The 16989-nt window shown below is 39.4% G+C and overlaps 1 protein-coding gene across 10 annotated transcripts in view; it reads right to left on the minus strand.

The window, feature by feature from the left end:
- Positions 1-5827: 5827 nt before the first annotated feature.
- CEP152 (centrosomal protein 152) overlaps positions 5828-16989 on the minus strand; it is a 54641-nt gene continuing 43479 nt past the window's right edge. For 9 of the 10 annotated variants that reach the window (XM_007066801.4, XM_037911000.2, XM_043524237.1 and 6 more), the window contains 7 exons: positions 16001-16175; positions 12414-12593; positions 9899-9989; positions 9699-9805; positions 8685-8841; positions 7503-7606; positions 5828-7227 (listed from right to left, as the gene is read on the minus strand). In XM_007066801.4, coding sequence (XP_007066863.2) covers positions 6176-7227; positions 7503-7606; positions 8685-8841; positions 9699-9805; positions 9899-9989; positions 12414-12593; positions 16001-16175 — 1866 coding nt within the window. In that variant the 3' untranslated portion in view covers positions 5828-6175. The remainder of the gene's footprint in view (positions 7228-7502; positions 7607-8684; positions 8842-9698; positions 9806-9898; positions 9990-12413; positions 12594-16000; positions 16176-16989) is intronic. The other variant, XM_043524238.1, reaches the window with a different exon arrangement.

A 16989-nucleotide genomic window follows, 5' to 3' on the forward strand; every position in this document is an offset into this window, starting at 1 on the left:
TTACCTTGTCAAATTTTTAAATTTTTTTCCTTTTTTTAGTAGTTTATGTTTAACACAGTACTATACTGTATTTGCTTTTTTGTTTGTTTGTTTGTTTTGTTTCTGCTGCTGCCTGATTGTGTACTTTTGGTTCCGTGTGTGATTGACCGGTCAGTTCATAATTCTGGTGTTCATAACTCTGAGGTTCTACTATAATTGTTAGTTGCCTTGACACTGACATGTTAAACTGTTTAATTATCTGCTAAATTGGTGCAAGTCCTATTCACACACATGCAGTGATGTAGGGGAGTCAAAACAACAGTGGCTCATGTGTATTGGAAGTGTCTATTAAAGACCTACAGGGAATAATCTAGAGAATTTTGGAGATATTATTATTGGGTAATCTACTGTGTGCAGGTATATGGTCACAGAACATTTATCTATGGTTGTGCAGAGGATAAAAATTCCATTTTGTGAAGGATTTCAAGATTTCTAAATTTGTTTTCATTCCGATGCAGAAAACCCCAAAATTTAGTTGCAGATTGCAAAATTAAAACAATATTTGGACCTTAAATTTTCCTAAGACAAATTTAAGATTTCAAAAGTCATTTCAAGAGAGACATCGAAATATGGTTCCAAAAGTGTCAAAACAGGACATTTTGACAATCAGAACTTTATTCCCCCTTTTTTCTCTCCAAAATGAAATTTCAGAAAAAAAAAAAAATCTACAGCTTCATGAAGGATTTCAATTTCAAAGGAACTAAATATTCCAATGGGAAATGGTGCCATCAAAGATTTCAGTTCTGTCATTACACCTCTCCCCTTCTCCCCTCAACACCAAAAAAAAAAAAAGAAAGCCCATTCTGTAATCATGGATTACAGCCTCAGGCATGAAAGGAAACCTGGGCCAAAGATTTGTTCATAATACTGCAGTTTATTAGGCCTGTGATACACAATTCTTTACTGCATGTTACACCATCAGTGATTTAGGAAGGAACCACTCCTGGTGAGGTATAAAAATAACTGCAGACCTAGACATCTTCAATATTCTCACAGAAGCTCTTGTCTTTCTTTGCCTGCTGAAGGGGACCATGTTTAGTGTAAGACTAAGCGCCTCTATTAAATAAAGTTTCTATAGCTTTTGGCTGTGCTACTTGAGCCGTAGGGCTGTTAACATTAATGATGGCACTATGTGTAGTATGTAGCACAAAAACAACTCTCTCTGGAATTTATCTGCAGATTTTGGCTTTTTAAATACATGCATACACTCTCACCTTTGATGAGCAGCTATGGTTAAAACACATAGGGTAATAGCAGTCTTTAGGCAGATGGCTGTTCTACAGGGAAGAAAACTTCAAGGAACTATGTGAATGCATTTCACCCAATAGGAAGAAACAAGTACGGAGGGGAACGAAATGTAATTGCAGACATTTGTTCTTTACAATGCCTTAACTCATCATCCAGTAAGTCCATTGCGATGGATTGCTTCATGCTATGCACCCTATAGAAAACCACTAGAGGGGAGTAAAGTAACATAAAAATGCAACTACTTCATCTCAGACTCAGCTTTGCTGTACAAATTGCAATTGCACCAGTTAATTAATAGCTATAGTAAAACCAGAGTGTTAATGAATTACATTTGCTTCACAATCAAAAGTGGAGTTGATTAGATAATTACAATATTGTGGTCCCCTCTTACTACGTTGCAAGGCTGACAGGGAACATTCGTCATCTGGACAAAGTCATAACACCGAACACGGCGTTTAGCCAAAACATTTGCCAAAAGAGGTGTGTTCGTTTAATTTCTTCAAGCGTTGATGAGGTTTAGAGGGAAGCACGCTGAGTGGGGCTACCATGAGCCGACGAAAAGCTCTCCGCTATCACACAGGCTCTCACGCTGATCATTATTCCTGTGGCTCTCTGCCTCACTGTCTGAAATCGACACAACAGGATAACGTCTACCCAAGTAGTGAGGGTGGGGAGGATTCATTAACAGTGAAGCTAAAAAAGGGCTCTGCATGCAAAGAGCATTATCGGGCGGAAAGCACTGAGTTAAGTCTCACTACGGTCACAAGTATTGCTGGTGTTCCATGTCACTTTCAGGTTACCGCAATTTCTACTGTAACTCACCTACACCCGCAGAGATGAGGCAGATGGCACAGTGATGAACTTCACTTCAGAGCAGAAGATCGTATATGAAATAGCAAAAGAACTACTTGAAATACATTTCATTGGGAAGTCTGAATAACCTCCACTGAACAAAGGGAAATAGGAGGATGCAAACGTTAGTGGAACGAGCTTCAACAACAAAAGAAAGCTCACAAACAAAGTCAGAGTGGCTCTCACAGCAGACTTTAAGGACAAGTGACAAAGAAGGGGCGAACTAAATGATGTATATAACAACAACCCATTGTTCCTGGAAAACATGCCTAGAAAGCTTCTAAACAAATTATGTAAATGTGGGTGTGAGATCCCAACGAGTTTATATACTTCACTTACAAGCTTTTCTTTGCAAGGTCTTGTATTAAAGACATTTATGGACTATCCTAAGAACGTTGCACTTAACAATTCTACATGCAGTCCACTTACCTGTATAGACAATTAGCTACTTAAGGCTGGTCAGTTTGTTACATGGATGAGGATATTTCCCAGAACACAGGCCCTGCAGACACAGTATAAAAACGATAAAGCAACTAGAAAGTAAAAGGATTTTGTAGCACAGCATGAACGTGCCACTGCAGTCTGCTATTAGGTTGAGGGGCTTCAGCCATGAATCTTTTTGAATGCAGATGAAGTAAAAATAGTGTTGAACTGAAACAGTAACAGAACAAGCAGAGAACTATTGGCTGCTGGGGCAGAAACAAAGTGTTAAACTAAGCAGCAGTCTGAATAAGGAGCTGCTGGCAAAGTCTCTACAGAGCACAGAAGAAGGAACAGATTCACATAATAGTAAATGATGAGTTATTGATTAAGACAAATATGTTATTTCAGCAGTATATAACCAAGTGGGAGAAGACACATGGTAAACTTATTTTGCGACATTCTCTTTTAGTGGCTGCATTACAAGCCTTCATGCAACTCTACAAATCCAACCACAAATTGCAACACTAACCTTTCCCATCACTCACAGTTTAGTTCCAGGGGCTGCTACTGTTTTAGTCAGTTATTGCTTCATTCTTCCCTCTTGATATTAGAGGAGCAAGGGCCTAGGAATTGCTATTCGCAAGGGGGCTTAGATTTGTTGTTGTCCCGGCCCTCACAGGGACTCAAATCCTTACTCATCAGGAAACTCTTGTTGCTGCTTGTTTGGGGTCATCTTCCCTTCAGTCTTCTGCAGTGAAGTCTCATTAGGGAGGCTAATATACCATTAACACTGAGCAGGGGAACACTTTAACTACTTTTCCAGCTACACATACAATATTACTGTGTGTGAAGATTTTTATAGTTGCTATGGATTAGTAGCTGATGTCTACTGCTGTGATACTTTATGGGACATTAAATTATTAAACAGGAGAAGATTGGTCAATGGATCTCAGATTTAATTATCCTTATTTTTTCAAACTGTGAGAGAGGACTTTTATCTTACCTCCTACCTATATAAAAAAAGCCTTCTACTAGGTAGTGGAGAAAGGCAGTGCATAAGAGGAAATCCTTCCCAAACCAAGACAAAAGGTGCTTCAGTTTGTTAAACAGAGTTTACCTGGTTTCCTCAACACTATCAATCTGCTTTAGCCTGCCATAGCTTGCTTGAAAGCAATTGTTGTTGCAGGAAGGTTGTCTCTGCTCAGTGTAGCTCTTCTTTTAATCCAACATGTGACTGAATTTTATCAGCTGTTCAGACTTGAGCTTGATTTGGATGTTTATTACTTCAGTTTGAACTGGATTCACTGGCCTTCAAACAACTGCTTACGACAATTTTTAAAAACTACAACAAAACTAAAATGCAAGTTGTATATTATATGTCTAAGATTGGTAGCTATATTAATAAAAGGTAATGCAATACGTCGTAGGAAGTTAGAAGTTTTGAAAGGGCATTTAAAAAGCTTTTTTGCATCAGAATAAGACTACTGGAAGATTTAAGATTTAGAAAAAGTCTGGATTTGTTTATTACTTCTGGAAAAAAATAATGAGCAATCCACTTGAATCATTATAGACCAATCTTTTAAACAGTGCTTATGCTTTGGAACTTTTTGATCAATAATGGGGGAAGATGAATTTAGCTGTTTTGAACCACAAATCAGGCAGCTGCCCAGTTTGTGTGCTCAATTGCTTGTTTTGCAGAACAGCTGCATATTAACTTTTACAGTCCCAGGATTGTCTACATGAAAAAGGTGTTTTGGTATAATCTCCGGTGTGAATTTAAACAGGCACAGTTAGTCCGTTACAAAGTCTGTATGGGAACTCTTATTCTAGTATAAGTGTGCTTTTCTCAGCTCCCTTTATTGTGAAAGAGTTAAACCAAAAAAAAAAAAAAAAAGCCACTGATACTGGAAAAAGTGTTCAGATGGGAGGGTTATAGAGATATAACTGGTAAAACTTTCCCCTGTACAGACGGCACAGTTATTTACTCAGATAAAAGCTGGGAATCGGGCCTTTGAGCTTAGCTGCTGTTCATGCTGGTTTAGGCACAAGAGGTCTCTTGTGGCCTGATCTTGCTCCCATTGAAGATAATGGCAAAACCTTGCCTACAGAGGAAGCAGGATTGGGTTTATGGATAACATGAAAGGACCACCAAGAATTTCAGAATTCTCATATTAGAGCCCTTGACCTAATTTCAAATCAGGGAGATGTAATGCATATCTGCCAAGCCAACTAGCATGAAAGTTAAAGTAGCCAATTAAGACATTTTTGTAGAGCAAATTAAATACATTTTTCATTTGAAGTTTTTGTTTTTATTTAACCCTGCTCTATCCTTTTTTTAAAAGTAGACTATATTGCTCATAAAACTTTGTGCAGTTCAAGTTTTAACCCCGAAGACTCAAAAAACAGTCCTAACCATAGCTGTATGTTGTGCCATCGTCCTTTTTCCACCCTAGAATAAGCAAATATGAAAGATAAAAGTACTCCTAGTGAGCTTGTAACTCAAAAACTTTGAAGAGCAAACACCTCATAGAAAACTGATTCGCTGGAGAGTGATCTGCTTCTATAGTTCTTTTCTCTAATTATTGCGGACATTTATACAGAAAAATGATTGTTACTTAGACGTTCATCTGTGGCTGCGGTTTATGCCACTCTTCAAGTGAATCCTTGGGTTATAACTGTACTATTAGTCATAATGGATGTTGTATTGTCACAACAACTTTGGACTTTGTGTGAGAAACAAACAGCAGGAGCAGATGAAGCAAACAGCAAAATTCATGTTTTCATATAAATATCCTTAGAAACAAAAGCAAAGGCAACCCAAAAGTAAAAAAATAGGTTAGAGACAGAATGAGCTAAAGAGAGTGTTTCAGAGAAACACAAGCAGGTCTTTAATGGAAGTTATTAAAGCACCACGAGAAATATTACTAAGTCTTTAGTTTGAATTAAGAGGATAGTCAATGCTATCTAGGAATAGCTGTGAAATGAAGTTACCCTGCTTTACTGAAAACAAAGCTAAGATCTTTTTTCTCAGTCAGAAGTGAACCAGCTTTCACTGTACATATGTTCAAAGAGATGGCACATGATCGGAGTTTGATTCAGAGTATAAAAGACTGATAATCATTTTATAAAAACATATGTAACTGTTTATGGTTATAACTTACATATACACTGGCGCTTACAGGGATGAAATGCCTGACCATTTCAAACAGATTCTGAAAAACATCTCTAATGCACACTAACCTTTTATACTGATTGTAAAAGGGACCACAATTGAAAGTAGTTTTATTTATATATAAATAAAAATGTAACATTGCACTGCAAACTAATCAAAGTACAAAAATAGATTGTTTAAACAAAAAATACACACACTTATATAAAACACTGTACATAACTGTGAAGCCAGATAACCACAGTAAATAAAAGCCTACATCGATATTTCAAGTAATTTTATATGATTGTTTTTTCATGTAACAGTCTCAAGTCACATAACATTGAGAGATCACAAAATGGATAAAACCCACAAGTTTCTAGAATAATAGGTTTTCCGCATGCCCCAAGTTTGCATTGAAATATATTAGTTTCTTCTAAACTAATGTTTGAAGAATTATTGATGTTAATCCAAGTTAGGAAGTGGGCTATCAAAGCCACTATCTTGCTGAAAAGATTTGGCATCCAGTATCAGTTTCCTTGAATGTTGGTTATAGCCTTTTCCTATATTCGAATATGGGGTTGCATTGCGTTGTTGTGAGACATCCAAATTTGATTTCTCAGCGTTCCTGTATGAATTGTGTCCTGGGTTTACGTTCAGTTGCTCATTACTGTAAAGTATGGCTTCACTTTTTGCACCAAGAATCTTGGCTTTGCTGGTAAGTTGCCTACAAAATGTACCAACATTTTCATCTGCATTAGGAAACAAGTTGGTCATAGGAAACTGTTCACAGGCCGTATGTTGTGCTTCTGCATTAGAACTCGCTTTTTGCACAGGATACAAGAAGGGCATATCACCACTATCCAAATGTAGACTCCCACTAACTGAACTCCAGTCAGCAGAGCTTCCGTCATCCCTTACTGGAGTTTCTTGAATATCAAACCCCTGAGTTCTCTCAGATGTTGCCTCCCCATATGTATTTGGCTGGTTACATTTAAATTTGTTTAAGGCTGGTCTTTGAATCTGATTTTCAAACATTACATGAGCTGGCCCAGAGTCGGAAAAGCTATTTATAGAGCTGGGTGTATGCGTGTTTCCAAACTTCACCTGAGGAACACACGAGGATGCCTTTTGAAGTGCTGTAGTGCTAGCAGTATTTGTCAGACCTTTGTCTGTATTTGAGACACAGCCATTTCTAAGCCTTCCTCCATCTTCAGCAGGAGGAAATTCTAACATAGTGTCTCTTGAATTATCAGCTGGCTGTTTAGAAGTGCTCCCGCTACTTTGGATATTTGAAGTTATTCTTTCATAAAGCCCAGACTGTGTTTCAGCCTCTACTGCATCAAGCTGCTGTCTTAAGTTACAAGGTACACGTTTCTGAACAACTTGATCACTGGCTTTTTTGGCAATACTTTCGCCACATGATTTGCTTTCCATATGGGCTAGCCTAGTTTGATGAATGTGATTTCTTTTTGATTGCTCAACTCCAGTTGGCAGTTCAGAATTTAGTGGCAGGGCTAAGAGAAGGGGAGAGAAAGAAAAAAAAAAAGATTAATTTAAGGAAGCATTAATGTTGGGAAAAAGTCAGTTTATATAACGAGAGTTGTCAATACTAGTGCTGTTAAATCAAGTGGTTCACATTTTTAAGTTACCGCCTATGCAAATGATCGCAAAGCAAAAAAAAAAAAAAAAAAAAAAAATTACTCCCACTGTCCACCTGCATTTTCACTGCTAAATGGATTAAACCTATAAGAGGGGGAAGGAAGGGAACCAACTTGTCACTCCAACTTACTTGAGTGGGCATTTTTGTTCTGTGGTGTGCTCCGAACAGGCGTTTCAAGCACTTTTGCCATTGTAGCAAGCTTGCTAGCAGCATTCATTATTTTCTTTTCAGCCCTGTTGAGAACCCCAGAATATTTAAAATCAGTAAGTTTTTGAAGCTAACTAGCTTTTCCTAGGCTGTTTTGCCAGTCTCACTGACAGCTCTTGTAGTACTAAACCTCATACCCTTTCCCCTTTAACTAATTGGCCATTTATTAAAAGACATGTATAAAAAGGGAGGAAAAAAAATGAGTACATGCCCATTTTGAATCTATGTTCTATAAAGGACTGAAATGTTGACTCCTGAACCCCCATTACTGCAAAATGTTATAACTTTGGCACTTTTTCTTCTTCTAACAATAGAAATCCAGCACTAGTCTATCCTAGGAGACTCTATGAATTGGTAGGATTATGGCATCAAAGTTTAAAGGATATGAAACCTGATGAAGATGGGAGGTGTTTTTTAATTCAGACTGCCAGTCACTTGTATTTCTTAATACCTATTTACCTCACTTGCCACACAAACACTCCAGAGAAAAAATGTGTTAGAATTTCAAATTACCCTGTCCCTTCAATTAAACCAGAGAAAAGTAACAGTATCTGTGACCCCCTCAGACAAGTCTTCCAGAAAAGCCCGGCGGGGGGGAGGAATTAAACAAAATTTCTATTTTTGGTTTTTGTTTAAACATTCCACAACCTTTTAATACTTCAAGCAAGCAAGAAAAGGTACAAGCTCATTCCCCATCCTTTTACAGGTCACAGTTAAAGCCTGATTTAATTTTTGTAAAGCTGCACAATTGCTGTGAAGTCACAACATGAGGTTTTCCTGTTCACCTGTTTACTTGATGGAAACTTTCTGGAGAATCAAGGGTACTTGTTGAGAAGATATTAAGAAAGGCTGCTCAGCTAGTCTCAGTCGCAAAGTTCACTGAAGAGGATGCCAATTGGATTGAAGGACCCACACCAAAGTATGTATTTGATGGAGTTTAAAGCAGACTGAGCTGGGCTTGCGGACCAGCACAACCTCAGAATAAGCAAACAATGGGCAACTAATTGGGGGCTTAATATACTACTTTTTAATATTCCTGTATATGTATTTTCTTCAAGTATATGTGCTATACAATAATTTCGAATGTATTTGTTTGGGACTCACCCTTCGTGTTTCCCATCATCATTGAGAAGTTGCTGAAGACAAATCAAGTAGTATTTGCGCATTTTCCGGGCAGTCTCTTGACGTTCCCTTAAAACCTCTGCTTTAATCATTTCAGCTGCCCTCTCTTTGCTTTCATGGATATAACGAAGCATATCACCTACATAAATGAAATGTCATTAGTATGGAGTTTCAAAAGGAAAAAAGGATTTGAGACAGCCTGGCCAAGGGGTAGGGAGATTGAGGGTAGAAGTGTTGCAATGGCAGCATGGCACTCAACAGTAACCACTACAGTCAAATAAGGAATGGCATTTGATCTAGTCCTCTTCAGCCAAAGAGAGCGTGGTTAAAACACAGGGCCTGGAATGTGGTGATATAAAACAAGGGACAATGAAATGTCCCCGAGGACAAATTCTTTGGTGAGGAAGGTTGTCATTTGCTGAAAGTTATAGTGCAGAAGAAACAAAAGAGCCCAGTTATTCAACGACACAAAGTAGCCCTTGCCATTTATAACAACAGCTTAAAACAATTTGTACGGGGCTAGATTCTGCCAGCCTCCCTCACGTTGAGTAGTATTGTACTAGAAGAGTAGCCTCATTGCCATGTAATCATGTACTGCAAAGTAAGTAAGGCTGGCAGAATCAGGCCCATACTTGTTGCAATGAGTTTTTAAAGGATTAAATAATAATAGAGAGAATGCAAGAAGTTGAATTAAGGAAACTAATATCTACCAGGAGAGCACACAATGTGAGGTATGAGTGTGAGATCTTAAGAGACACTTGAGTGCAAGAAGAGAACACAGATGTCTTTCATATACACATACACGCACGTGTTATTTAGGAAGGGAAAGGTGAAAAGGAGCAAATAACTCCAATGAAATATTTCTCTAGGCAGCAAATTTCACTCCTCAGCAGACTGTCAGAAATCTGACACTGGTTTGGATTCTTGCATAAACTGGCTGATGAGGAGAGTGTGATTTGCATTTGTGTATGTGAACTTACTCTCATTAGCACTTACCCTTAATTTTGCCCACAGCTTTAATGTACTGTGAGCGCATTTCTTCCAAGCCTTTTACACCATCACAGGAGGTACAAGGTTTTGAAATAGCCCCCTCCGACAATGACCTGAAAGCACACAAAACATGCAGTACTTTAGAACTACAAGACAGGTAGGATGACCTCTATGGAAGCCAGTTTGTTCAGGCTTTTTAAAAATACCTGGGTGGTGCGTTGCATGGTTTCAGATCATTGAGTTTCATCTTCATCTCACAGTTTTCTTCCATTAGAGCCTCTAGAACTCTCTCGTTTTCTACAAAAACCAAGACAGATAATTGATCTGTATGTTTTTAATCCATTTAAACATCTTCATAGGTTATGTAAAATTACTGCCTCTGTGATAAGAGGTCAGGGTTTCAAAGGCAGCTACAACATGCCATGCCATGCCATCAAAGTGACATCATCATTAGGAACTAACTAGACCACAGGTCATTTGAAGTTTGAATATCAAAGCAGTATGACGGACTCAGTGGTGGTTTAGACAGATTTTTGTAAGTAATTTTTACTCTTAGCTACAGGCAGAAGCGCAGGGATGTTAGAAGGAAAAAGTTGGAGGAAGAAAGGTTATTTATAGTGTAGTATAAGGAGACTTCTTTGGGATGGGAGAAGGAGAACATTTCACATATTTTACACTTCACACATGCATCATGGTATTTTTAACAACCACCAGCTGACATTCTAAAGGAAGATGGGATTCGCTATCTATGTCTAATCTGACTGTATACTCAAAGTCATTTAAACACTGTCAGAGTTTGCACACTGAATGAATTGGTGGTCCACAGATCCTAATCTTGACCTCTGACTCAATCAGTGCACATTGGCTTGTGCAGTTAAATATTTCATTGGGCCAGGCCCATAAAGTCTGCAATGGCACAAGCTATATACACAGGAATCACTGGCTCTGTGAGTAAGGTATGCAGTGAGTGGGCATGCCTCAAGCAGAAAGTGATGGAAGTGGTTGTCTTACTGGGGTAGGCAGGACTGAGTATAAACATTCATAGTGACAAACATCTAGCATGCTTTTCTATAAAAAGGTGTTTAAGGCGACAACTGTGATACCAGGTGGGAAGGAAGGGTCAAGTGAAGCATGTTGAAAAACAGTTTACTTATCTTACAGCAACTGGAGTTTAGAGATGCTCTTGTCCATAGGGATTCCACTGTAAGTGCGGCCGTGAGCCCAGATCTTTTAGCTAGCAGCATCCATGGGGGATGTGCATGCACCTTGTACAACCTCGAACTCCTTACAAAAAGGGTATAAAGGAGGGTATAGAAGTTCTGCCTAAATCACAACTGTACGACGATGTCAAGCTGAGCATCTGATCTAGAAGCTGCCACAATGGACTAATATCTTTGAGTTTCATCTTCATTTCACAGTTTTATTCCATTAGAGCATCTCTCATTGGTCCGTCTTTGGCACCCTGAGCTCTAGTACCACCAGAGACTTAGGTACCAGAGGTAAAGAGACACATCAAGCAAAGGGGACTCCAGTTCCAGAGTGATGGTAGGATCTGCAGGAGATGTGAAAGTAGCCTTGGAGGACATAGCAAGCAGTAGCAATATTGATGGTATCATGACTGATGGTACCAGTGGAGGAGTCTCAGCAGAAGTCTTATCAGGATGAGGTACCAAATGAACCTGAAGTATATGGCACCGATGCCAATGGTGCTAAGGAAACAATATCTATCACCAAAGATAAAGGACAAAGTGCACAGCAGAAAAACATGATCCTACAGTCTTTGAAGTTTCATGTGCCAATGCAATTTTCAAAGGAGCTGGTTTAGGTAAGCCAGAGGGGTGATGACTTTTAGAGAAGGCAACTGATGCAAGCTCCATCCAGAGATTTTTGCTCCTTCCTACCTTGAGCATCAGGAGCTGTTTGTGTGCACTTAGAAAGAGAGTTCTGAATGGCACACTTGCTAGGGGCAAGAGACTCCCCTAAACAAAGCAGATATTTTGTATGTGCATCTTGGGCAGCCATAACTGTTTCTAAAGCCGGGAAGATTCTAAAGCCGGTCCTCTGCCATTTGGACCTACTCCTCGGTAGCAAGGTTAGCTTATAAAAAGAAAGGGAAAAAGTTGTGTGGATTTCCCCACCCCTTTATTATTATTTAAGTCACTGGCTCTTTAAAGCTTATTAAAACTACACTAAGACTAAAACTAAGCTATTAACTCTAAAACAATCTAAGGACTACAGCAAAGGAGGAGAATAGTGGGGTCTGACTTGCTACTGCAGGCTGTGAGAAGGAACTATGTGGCAGTTGTGACGGCTCAGCTCTTTATACCCTGCAGAGCACACGTGCAGCTGCAGTGGACACTGCTGCTAAAAGATTATGGGCTTGTGCACACAGGGCATACACGCTTATAGTGGGATCCATGTGGACAATTGCCCGAAGAACATCCGTTGTCAGTTACTTTTCCTAGAACAGTTCCATTCAGAGACCAAAGAATGCATCGAAACGCTGATCTCTGTGCTAGTCCCCAGGATATAAAGGTTCAGAAGAAAGTGCTGTGATGAAGGATTACTATTAGAAAGGGAATTTATTAGGGCTGAGAGTTATTTAGATATGCACCATTACAGCAGCTGCACTCTACAGCTCAAAAGATGAAGGACAGATTCATACAACCAGCACGAAATGAAACCATTCAGAATTCTATGTAGGTGAGGAGAGATACTCACCTTGGATTTGCTCTACTTTAGCTTTGTGTTCCCTTACTGCAAGCTGGAGGTGCCTGCAGGCTTTTTCCAGCTTTCTCTTTAGATCCTGGCATTCTCTCGCCTTTGTTTCAAGCTGTTGGCAACAGTGGTCACAGCAAAAATCTTCGTGAGACCAAAGGTTCCTTTTCTTACATTTCTGATCTGCAATAGTAATTACTACAAGTTACACATCAGCCATAGAATCAAGAGAACCAAAATAAAGCATATTATTTCTAGGGTTTTAATTAGATATTACTTTACACCCTAGGAAAGTGTACACTCTCATAAGAGGCTATAGACACAATCCACATGTAGTATTTGTCACAAGGTCTATAAACTTTATGTCTTTTTGCACACTGCAGCCACAACGTACCCATCCCAGCAGTGCCATGAGTGTAAAGGGAGGTCCCACTGATGCAGACAGTGGCGTGGATTTGGGGACTGTATTTTTTTTAAACTAAATTCTAGCAGAGCTCTTGGAGCATCTCAGGGAGGCACTCCCAGCTGGAAAGGATCAGATGCAGCTGAGACTAGTTAGGTTAAGAAACTTAAAAACAGGCTGGGCTACTTCCCGGAGAGGGAAAAGGGCTGCTTTCTACAGCCAGGAGAGGGAGCTCCAGAAGCAGAAGAGCTGCACTGGTTATACTGTGTGTCTTTAATAGATGGTTTGTTATTTTGGTGGTGAAGGAATTTAAGCCGCACTATGGGCATAGGGCCAGAGACTCTCATGGGTTTTGTTGCTTTATGTTTCTTTGGTAGCATAAGAACTCTAAAAGCAAACATGAAACCCCAGAGAGGGCTTTGTGCATAACCTGAGGGCCTCCTGTAATGTTTCTCTCCAGCTGCACAGGCCCTGACCCTGCCACACTGTATACAAGACCTCTGGGAGCAAGCTACAGCATTTCTGTTTAATTTAAAATACTATAAAGTATACTAGATTATTCTACAGCACTAATTCCATGATTTTCAAAAAAAAATCTCAACTTTAATCTCACAAATCAGGATTCACGCAGCATGACAAAATATATTTAACACAAACGTGGAATTCCTTGACTCATACCGCTATAGTTTGACCTCCAAAGCATTTGTTTTTGCACTATCCATACCTGAAGTCAGAGGTTTTGGTTTAGGAAGTATCATGTACAAACACAGCCCTATACAACCTATCCTACAGGGACTTAGATGCAAAACATGGAAGTTCTTTTGTCTGCCCCCTTTAACTTATTATTCAGATTCAGAGCCAAAGATGGCACTTATTTGCTCACATCCTGAAGACTGGCTTTAAAACCAAAAGACACACAACATTTTATTAAAAATAAACACTTAAATTATGTCACTGGATCAGTAAACTAGCGACCAGGTGCCATACAGTCACTGCAGCTTTTCTGTTTCTAATGAAATAGAAGTTTATGCAGTATTGAGACACTTTTAGTTTAAAGTGGAAAAAAAATCAAGGTACATATTAAGTGTGCTACATCGTCCATATATTCACTAATTATAGCAGAGTGTTTTCCCTTTGATTTCATAAGTCATTAAGGGCTAGATTCACAAAAGGACTTAAGCATCTAAAATGGCAGTAGTCGTCTAAGTCCCAGAATCAGGCTCCCCTGGAATTCACAAACCTCATACACAGGTTGCCGCCAAACCCCACAGGTGCCTAAACTCATTCAGCCTTTAAATTTTTGCAGTAAAACTTCCCTAGGTGGCTATATTTCTGTCTCTGAGCATACGCACTGCAGCTCCACACCAGGCATCCAGATGCCTAAGCCCCAGGGCGAGCCACAAACCAGGGGAAGATAGGCGAATGAAAAACTAACTCGCCTGAGCCAGTAGGAATGTTCAGACTTTGCCTACTGGATTAGGCACCCATTAGTGAGTTTAAACAAAGCAGCTGGGGAGGAGGAGGAGAACATCCCTTGCTACCCTAGCTACAGGGCTAAAAGTTCTCACCTGGGACTGGAGAGTGTCCTGGTTCCACTTGAGAACGAGAAGGTATTTGAACAGGGATCTGCCACCTCTCCGGTGACTACCCTAACCATTAGGTTATGGGATATTCTAATCTGCGGCTCCCTCAATCTCTCCTATTAAAGCTGTTCCATTGTAGATAAATAATTTTTGAAAAGTCAGTGGAGCAGAGGGACTGGATCCCGGGTCTCCTGGGTGACTGCTTGCATCACCAGGCCACAGAGTCAGTCTCTCATGCTTGCTGTCTCTCTCTGGCCCAATAGCTAATTATTTATCCAAACTGGGACCGCTTCAACAACAGAAACTGAGGGAGTCTGTAGCCTATGTTAAATAGAAATTAGGTTTTGGCCTAAACTGGTCTAAGCATAGAGGAGACTGGCAAATTGATGTTGCTAATGTGAGAAAGTTAAAGATAAGTTGGAGACAATAAGATGGGAAAATTACCATAAGCAAAGACATGACCTAAGATTATGCTGTGGCTATATTTTGGTTAGCTGGTTTTAGCAAGATTTTTAATAAAATGTTTCAAAAAATTGTGAATGTTTTATTAAAACGCTATCTATATTGTTAGTGTGTGAAGGACATTTCTGTAGATGTTAATTTAAATAATGTGTTATGTAAAGAATCAATAAGGAGGCGTGGAAACATGACTATAGTAATGGTTAAGCTAAATGTTAATTAGTATTATAACAGATTATAAAAGGAGTAGTTTTGTTAAAACTGAGGAGAGCTCCAATTAAACATGAAAAGAGTACCATTAGGTTCCAGGACTAACTAATCATTTTTCTTTTAAATAAAATTTGATTTGACCAAAGTGTCACCTAGAGGTCCTCTACTAAATTAATTTTCTGTAACCGACCTAGAGGCTCGAACCTGAAAACAAAGTTGGGTTTTATTGTACCCTTATGTTTTTAAACAACTTTATATTAATTGGAAACATTTCAACATAAAGGCTACAAAAGGTTACAAACCCCAATCAGAATATCTCATAACCTGGTGGTTAGGGCACCCACCTGATTGGTGGAGGGAAGACTTGAACGAAGGCCTCCCAAATCCCAGGTGAGTATCCTAACCACTGGGCTAAACGTTATCAAGGAGCTACTCCTACTTCTCCTCTTTCCATCCCCCGCCCCCAGCTTCTTGCTAAAATGTCATAGGAGCCTAACACCAAGGGTTTATTTGCAGCAGAGACTCCCAAGCAGAGGGAGGTGCCTCCCTGCAGCCTGGACTTAGCCAGCTATCCCCAAGAGAGGTGCTGGGCATAGCACACACCCTGTCAGCTTGGCATCTCCCATTGGCTAGTTTAGGCGAGGAGCTATCTATCATGCTGGCTTTTTGTGAATCCCATTCTGAGGTGCCTACCTCTCCCCATTCATTGAATAATGAGCCTAGGCCTCATCCAGGTTTTGTAGATCCCAGTAATTTTCTAAGGATCCTAAAATTTAGGCGTGGTGACACTCAGCATCATGACACCTATGCTCCTTTGTGAGTCTAGCTACAAGTGACAAGTGTTATTACAGAAGACTGATACTAGCTAAAAATACATTTTATATGCTGCACAATGCAATTTACAAGATTTAACTGAAAAGCGAAACCAAGAATACCATTATCCATTTCAGTGTCTTGCAAAGGTGGCTGCCTTCTTAATATTCTTTGTATTTCTACTTGGAGTCCAACATCGTACATAGGTGGTCTTGCCTGGTCTCCAGTTTCTCCTTCACCGTTTTGCTTGCAAGAGTGCTCTGTTTCTTTTAAACTGAAGGCTAGTTCTTCATGTTTCTGTAATTGAAACCAGATATTAGGACTACTCAGTAAGTAGTATAAAACATAATGTTCACGGATACTTAGAAATAGCCACACCCAGAAACAGTCTGGGAAGCAAATACAAATGGCTCATCCCAGAATGCCTCCATTAGCTTTGAATAATTTTATTCTAGAGACCTATCAAGATGGGGAAACCTTTATTGTAGTTCTAAAACTGCACATTCAAGGTAGAAGGAGAAAGGCTACTCTACCACCAGTTTACCAGAGTGTTCTCTTATTCATAGCTGCAGCTTTATTAGTACTTGGTCATCCTGATGGTATTTTTGGTACGCTTCAATTAGTTTCTGAATAAGGCAGAAATAAGCAGAGCCTAAAACAAGCTGAAACTATTCAAGGATGTGTCCAATAGAAAGGAACTGGATCCTATTTATAAAGTTTCTGCTTGACTAGGGATAGTGGAAGGGCAGAAAAAGATAATTTCACTTTCTTGTTTGTAGTTGTGGCAAATGTAATAGAAGAAATTACTAAGGAATCCCAAAGAACTCATTGGATAGTTAAGTGGTTCAAATAATCAGTAGTTTATAAGTTTAATTGAATATTAATAATGTTGATTATTTGCCAAGGGCTTTCACCAAGGCTTTTGCCTCTCAAGGCTTGTCTACGTGGCCCTGCAGTGCGGACTGTAGGGATGTGAAGCATCCACTAAACTGTTGCACTGTAACTGCCCCCTATAGAACCGGCTAGCTTGAACTAAAAGATACCTAGCACATGTTAACATAGTCCTGTTTGAAATGAGATTCATTGTTTAGGCCAGATGTACCAGGCATAA

The sequence above is a fragment of the Chelonia mydas genome, chromosome 10, assembly GCF_015237465.2.
Source record: "Chelonia mydas isolate rCheMyd1 chromosome 10, rCheMyd1.pri.v2, whole genome shotgun sequence".
NCBI lineage: Eukaryota > Metazoa > Chordata > Testudines > Cheloniidae > Chelonia > Chelonia mydas.